This window comes from Nannobrachium achirus (genome assembly GCF_963921795.1).
Source record: "Nannobrachium achirus genome assembly, chromosome: 19".
Classification (NCBI taxonomy): Eukaryota; Metazoa; Chordata; class Actinopteri; order Myctophiformes; family Myctophidae; genus Nannobrachium; species Nannobrachium achirus.
In genome coordinates, this window is record NC_137826.1 from 57,514,222 (window position 1) to 57,521,721 (window position 7,500).

At 45.2% G+C, this 7,500-nt stretch overlaps 2 protein-coding genes across 2 annotated transcripts in view; both read right to left on the minus strand.

The window, feature by feature from the left end:
- The window catches only part of LOC308305102 (U2 snRNP-associated SURP motif-containing protein), a 269,713-nt gene that overhangs the window by 178,524 nt on the left and 83,689 nt on the right, over window positions 1-7,500 (minus strand). The gene's annotated exons all lie outside the window — the stretch shown is intronic.
- lrch2 (leucine-rich repeats and calponin homology (CH) domain containing 2) overlaps window positions 1-7,500 on the minus strand; it is an 88,323-nt gene that overhangs the window by 52,188 nt on the left and 28,635 nt on the right. The window contains exon 2 of the mRNA XM_080749771.1: window positions 942-1,086. Within this exon, the coding sequence (XP_080605897.1) occupies window positions 942-1,086 (145 nt within the window). The remainder of the gene's footprint in view (window positions 1-941; window positions 1,087-7,500) is intronic.

Consider the following 7,500-nt stretch of genomic DNA (forward strand, 5'->3'; position numbering starts at 1 on the left):
GCATGACTCGAACCGAGGCAGGCAGTGAGAGTCATGTCATCCGTCCAAGGCATTCGATCTTCGGCTTGGGATGAGCGCTGCATGTCCTGTTGCTTACCTGCTCTACAAGCTCACAACGCGGTGCAAAGCGACGCGTTGTGAGCTTGTAGATCTGCTGTTTTCACTAGTTTGGATCCAGGGCAAACTAATTTCTTTTTTGGGTCACGTACAGGCTAAAAAGTTTGGGAAACACTGGCTATAGACCTATACATGATTGTGATATGATTTATTGTGGCTACAACTTTCAGACAACCCGTTTCAAATAGTTTTCTGTTGATTAGATATTAAAGAACCTTTGGTTTTGTCATAATTAAAGGTCTGAGGTCTGACAGTCACATAACTGTATGATGAGATTGCTCTGAAGCACAAGATCATGAAATCAAATAACAGTTTATTAACACGCTCTATTACAATTCACACTGTAACAACATGTATCTCATGATATTCATATTATGCATAATGTAAAAGCGGCTTCGGAATTAACATCATTTCAGGTCATTTATTGACAGAGAGAAATATGAAAAGCCCGACCTTCGTTTTAAACAAAATAAAATGATTCGTATATTCTGTGATATGTTTGTGGTTGAAAATGTGTTTGCCCTGCCTTTCTGTCACATCACCGTAATCTGATTATCATCATTAATATAATAATTACATTATACATGGGCACCCCAGGGTGCCCCGTCACCCACTTTGAAAACCCCTGGTGGGTACCAACCTGACGTTGAGGTAGGTGAGCATCCTCAGGTTGATGTGTGTGTGTGTGTGTGTGTGTGTGTGTGTGTGTGTGTGTGTGTGTGTGTGTGTGTGTGTGTGTGTGTGTGTGTGTGTGTGTGTGTGTGTGTGTGTGTGTGTGTGCGTGCATGCGTGCGTGCGTGTGTGTGTAGGGTATGGGTACCAACCTGACATTGAGGTAGGTGAGCATCCTCAGGTTGATGATGCCCTCTGGGATGACCTTGATGACGTTGTGGTAGAGGTTGAGACTCTCCAGAGGACAGAACACACACACCTCAGGAGGGAGCTCACACAGACGGTTCCTTGACAGGTCTGAGGAGAGGAGAGGAGAGGACTGGGTTAAAACAGCTCTGGGAGGAGAGGAGAGGACTGGGTTAAAACAGCTCTGGGAGAGGAGAGGAGAGGAGAGGAGAGGAGAGGAGAGGAGAGGAGAGGAGAGGAGAGGAGAGGAGAGGAGAGGAGAGGACTGGGTTAAAACAGCTCTGGGAGGAGAGGAGAGGAGAGGAGAGGAGAGGAGAGGAGAGGAGAGGAGAGGAGAGGAGAGGAGAGGAGAGGAGAGGAGAGGAGAGGAGAGGAGAGGAGAGGACTGGGTTAAAACAGCTCTGGGAGGAGAGGAGAGGACTGGGTTAAAACAGCTCTGAGAGGAGTGGAGAGGAATGAGATCTAACATCTTATGACTAGATCACATGCATGAGAAAACCCCGCAGCATAACGTGATACAGACCAGACGGAGCATATTCCATACTAGGACCCGCCTTCTGTTTACGTTCTACACATGAATATCTTTGCCGAAAATAGCAGATCCACAAGCTCACTCACAAGGCGCCGTGAGGCTCATTGGCTCGCAATGCCACGCGAAGGTTCACCACAGAATAGAAAAAACAAACCCAACAAATACCACACACATTCATGGTAATAAAACAACAAGTGAACCTCAAGTTCAATTTCACCAAGTTCACAAAACAAACAGACACGTCTCCTCCTCTGGAGGGGCATTAAACTCTCCAGAGCTTAATGGTTCCTGACTGTATTTGTGATTATTGTCTTTTGCTTAAAGGAGTAGTTCACCCCCAAAATGACTTTTTTTCTATTGATTAGTCACGCCATGGAGAGTAGAGTTCAATAATATTATTAGTTTTTTGTCGCATTCCTAATAAGAAAATTTGATAACAATAAATGTACCCCCATTGGTTCCGGATGGGGACCCGTTTCGAAACGGGTCCCCATCCGGAACCAATGGGGGTAAATTTACTCTGATCAAATTATTGTCTTAGGAATGTGACAAAAAACTAATAATATTATTGAACACAAGTCTCCATGGCGTGACTAATCAATATAAACAAAGTCATTTGGGAGGTGAACTACTCCTTTAAAGGTCCTCAACAGGTTCTCACAAAAACAACACACACACACACACACACACACACACACACACACACACACACACACACACACACACACACACACACACACACACACACACACACACACACACACACACACACACACACACACACACACACACACACACACACAACATTGTGTTCCCACGTTGTGTGCATTCCTCAGCTCATCCCCTACGCATGGCTCTGATGGCAGCCATGTTAACCTCATCTCTGAACGCATTATCTCTGCTTTACCGTAAACACACTGAGCAACGAGGGCCAGACAAGCAGGTTAGCTACTCTAAAGCACACAGTGTTTTTTTAAGCGGTGCAAACCGCTCCTAAGAGTGGCTGCGCGTGTGTCTGTAGCCTTTTTCCTCAGCGTTTTGCCATAGCAAAACGTGTGTGTGTAGCATAGCCTGTACATCCTACACTCAAATCCTAGTCTGAAGACGTTATGCAAGCACGACCACCGCTCACTTCACATTGGGTGTGATTTTTTTTAACAGGGAAAATAGCCGATCTACAAGCGTGTAGATCGGCTATTTTCTCTATTGGTCACACAAGGAAGAACGGTACACTTAAAGGAGGACTTCACCACTTTCCAACCTGTCTTCATATAACAGGTCCTCACTAATGTTCATGTTAAAACAGCACAATTTGTTTCTACTCAGTCTGGGTCTCATAGGAGAGCTGTGGGCGGGGCAGAAATCCATCCACCAGTGACATCATCATTTTACAGATTTATTTTAAACAATACTTTTGAAAACATATTTAGATTTTTATTATTGCAAGAACAACGGCTTCCACTTTAACATTAACAACTTTTTTAGGAATAGAAAGCCTGCAGTTTCTATTTAGCTTGGATTCCCCATTGATGATTGATGTTTGACCCGCCCACAACTCTCCTATGAAAAAAAAGTGCTATTTTATTATGAACATTAGTGAGGACCTATTATGAAGATAGGTTGAAAAGTGGCGAAGTCCTCCTTTAACTAGAGCTTAAGAGGTTACGCAGCAAGATCTTCATCGGACAAAGTGTGTGCGTGTGTGTGTGTGTGTGTGTGTGTGTGTGCGTGCGTGCGTGCATGTGTGCGTGTGTGTGCGGTCCAGTATTGTGTCTCCTCAGGCTTGTTGGATCAATACTGTCTGAAGGAGGTGATTAATGTTGTCTCATATAACATTACAGAGCTGCAGAGTTAGGCCTGCCGTATCGCACACCCAAAACAGCAGATCTACAAGCCTACTAGGGACGCAAGAGAGCCATGCGCGTCTTTTTAAAAGGAAAAACAGAGGAAGGCTAGGATAGACCGCTGGGGGGTACTGCGGAACATAGACATGGACAGGTAGACGCCTCCTTCAGTTCTGGGGCATAAAATGCATCGAGGAAGCAAGGGAATCTTGAGGATTCTGCATATTGCTTCTTTTTTTTTTCTTTCTTTTTTTAACCTAAAATTGTATCCCATCATTTTGTAACCCATTTTTTCACCCAGTGCCAATTGCCTATGTAACCCTGGGCTCTGCTCTCCCTCTGCCGCGCCTGGGGAGACAACGGACTGACCTCATGCTTCCTTCAATGCATGAGGAGTCCAAGTTGTTCTTTTCACCTGACAGGGGGGATTTCCCTGGTTTGGACGTAGCGCGTGGAAGGAACACGTTATTCCAACCAAGCATATCGCTTCTGATCCATCCGTTTTTCCCGGTCATTCGTTACGTCATCATTCCAATGAACTAAAGAGGCGGATGAGGTGTCTGGTGTTTTATATCTACCGGTGTTTCCTGTTGAGATTGGCACATTTCACCCAGGGAGGCAGGGGGTAAGGCAGCGTCCAATTCATTCACTTTCACGGGTTTTGAAGAGGCAAGCTTGCTCTGTGGCTTAAGGACAGCCTTAAGGAAAGCTTAGAGCACAAAGCATGTGCCTTAAATGTGTGGCCCCGGCCTGAGAGCTTTAATAGTGGGTCTTGTGTGTGTCTGTGTGAGCACATTGTTTAGACTGCATGTCGGCCTTAAAGAGACACACGGAGACAAGTTCCCTAGAACTCTTATCGTAGTTTGTCTTATAGGGTTTATTATCTGTGCCATGCCGAAGGCTGTGTGTGTGTGTGCGTGCGTGCGTGCGTGCGTGCGTGCGTGCGTGCGTGCGTGTGTGTGTGTGCGTGCGTGTGCGTGTGTGCGTGTGTGTGACTGTGTTTAGCCAATAACTTCCATTCTCCCAATGTCTTGTTATGCCAGTTAGCCTTGTTGCCACCATGGACGATGGAATGCCCAGCCTATGGACTGAAGGCTCAGTCAGAGTCATCTTTTAATCACTCCTGAAAACATGTTTTTATGCCTAAGGCCTTTCCTTAGGTTGACATTGTAATACCTCTACTTTGCACATCTGGCTCTCGCAAAGTGTGTTACTTTGATATGTACCGTATTATGTGGTTGTATATGCTTTGGTTTTATTTGTGAAACGTAATTGACTGTTATTGTTTATCTCTATGAAGGTTTTTATTGTTTTACCATGGCAAGGTAAAGCTTGGCGGGCGGCATAGCTCAGGGGTAGAGAAACCGTTATTAGAGCACGAAGGGTTCCTGAAGGGTTCCCAGTTCGAATCCGGGCTCCCCCTGAGTTAATGTCGAAGAGTCCTTGAGCAAGACTCTGAACCCCTAATTGCTCCCGGTGAGTAGGTTGGTGCCTTGCATGGTTTCCTCCACCACCGGTGTATGAATGTGTGTGCACCATTTACCATTTTTAAAGCACTTTGTAAACACTGTTTTCTAATGTGCCCGACTGCCCGTACGTACAGTGACAAAGACCGCCCTCCGCACCGGGCTTCCCCTCCCCCGCTGCAGACGCCAGACGCACCGAGCGGGATACCAGGGACGTGCTGGCCCCCGCTGGGAAAAGCAGGACAACTCCCGAACGGCCGGTTCATTCCCGGCCGGTCCAGGCCGGCCATTAGGAAAATATTAAAAATAAAATGTCGGCCTTCGTTCCATTTTGGGGGCGGGGCGGCCAACAAAGTAAAGCGTCACTGTCGGACAGAAACCTCGTATCTCCAAGTTTCAAATTTGTAATTTTTTTTTCGCGAGGCAAAGCCCTGCTTCATCATACAAGGCTGTCGCACAAAAGTAGTGAAAACAGCAGATCTACAAGCACACGACGCCTCACGGTGCGGGGCGTTGTGTGCTTGTAGATCGGCTGTTTTCACTAGTTTAAATCATTTTTAAAATGATAAAATACAAAACAAACGGTTTTCCACAACGACGAAATATAACTCATGTACTTGGCCCACTGGCTTGTCATTTGTCATGATCTGAAATGGCAAAGTAGCAGCAGCGCTATAGAGAGAGATCTCTCTCTATAGCGCGCGATGAGGGCCTCTGCAACTCTTTTTCCCGGGCTGAATCAGGGGCCCAGCACGTCCCTGCTGGATACCAAATACTAGACTATGTGAAGCGTGAAGGAGAAGCGCACAATGTGCACTTCATCCAATGAGCACCATTTCACTTGCTAGGGCAGAGTGTACTCTGTTTAGTCGTTCTCATTCTGTTTTTTTTTATTTCTCAATGAGTCTGAGCCTTGCCGCCCATTTGACACAAAGCAAGATGCTGATCTATTATTGAAAATACAGGCCAATGCATGTCTATAGACAATGGACGCACGCACGCACACACACACACACACACACACACACACACACACACACACACACACACACACACACACACACACACACACACACACACACACACACACACACACACACACACACACACACACACACACACACACACACACACACACACACACACACACACACACACACACTTAATAATTTATGTATGTCCATTGTCCACTTAAGAGACAAAGATATTACAAGGTGCCATAAAAAAAATCTACAGTCAGACAAATACCCACACAGGGCTTCAAGTAACAGCATCTTCACCATATTTGGCAGCTACCGATAGTGGAAGAGATTGCACAGAATTTTGTGTATGCACATGCAAACGCACAAAAAGATACAACTCTATAAATATATAAATACAAATATATAAATACACACACTGTAGGGTTTCACTTACTAAACAGCAGTAGTTCACGTTACCATTTCCATTCATTTTCCAATAATACTGTCCTTCACAGAAACTAAGAATGCACCCAGCCCGAGTTATACTTGATGATGGGATCGATAATTCAATATTATAGCTGCGTTTATGCACACATGCGGACACACAACGCCTACAAGCTCACAAGGCATCGCATCACAACAACGCACTGAGAGCTGGAAGATTGGAAGTTCTTTTGAGGGAGAGCGAGTAAATGTTCTGGCAGTGGCAATAGCCGGGACAACTGCCAGTGGAGAAATCTCGCTCGTCAGGGAGGGTTAGCGACTCACCCCACAGAGGTTTAGGGTAAGGGTTAGAGTTGGGTGTCGAACAGATGACACGTAGTAACAGCGAAACGCTCCCCTGCCAGCAATCGAACCACGGCACCTCTGCAGAAGTGTCAGACTGTACCTAACCCTAACGTTAAACCTAACCTAACCTCAGTAAAACTATGCCTAAACCTAACCTCAGTAAAACTATGCCTAAACCTAACCTCAGTAAAACTATGCCTAAACCTAAGCTCAGTAAAACTATGCCTAAACCTAACCTCAGTAAAACTATGCCTAAACCTAACCTCACTAAAACTATGCCTAAACCTAAGCTCAGTAAAACTATGCCTAAACCTAAGCTCAGTAAAACTATGCCTAAACCTAACCTCAGTAAAACTATGCCTAAAGCTAAGCTCAGTAAAACTATGCCTAAAGCTAAGCTCAGTAAAACTATGCCTAAACCTAACCTCAGTGAAACTATGCCTAAACCTAACCTCAGTAAAACTATGCCTAAACCTAACCTCAGTAAAACTATGCCTAAACCTAAGCTCAGTAAAATATGCCTAAACCTAACCTCAGTAAAACTATGCCTAAACCTAAGCTCAGTAAAACTATGCCTAAACCTAACCTCAGTAAAACTATGCCTAAACCTAAGTTCAGTAAAACTATGCCTAAACCTAACCTCAGTAAACCTAACCTTAACCCTAACCACTTCGACAGGTGGACAGGAGGAGGAGCCGGGATTCAAACCGACGACCCACCGATCATTGGACGTCCTGCTCTACCTTCTGAGCCACAGCCGCCCTAAAATCCGGTCCAGAGTCTGAACCCATGGCTTCAGAACAACTTTAATGAACAACAGATCCTGTCTGCTGCATTTAGCCAGGATGTGAGACTTCCCCCCCGTAGAACTTATGCTGAACTATTGTTTGAACTATTGTTTTATTTTCATTACACCCTCAAAACGCAATTCT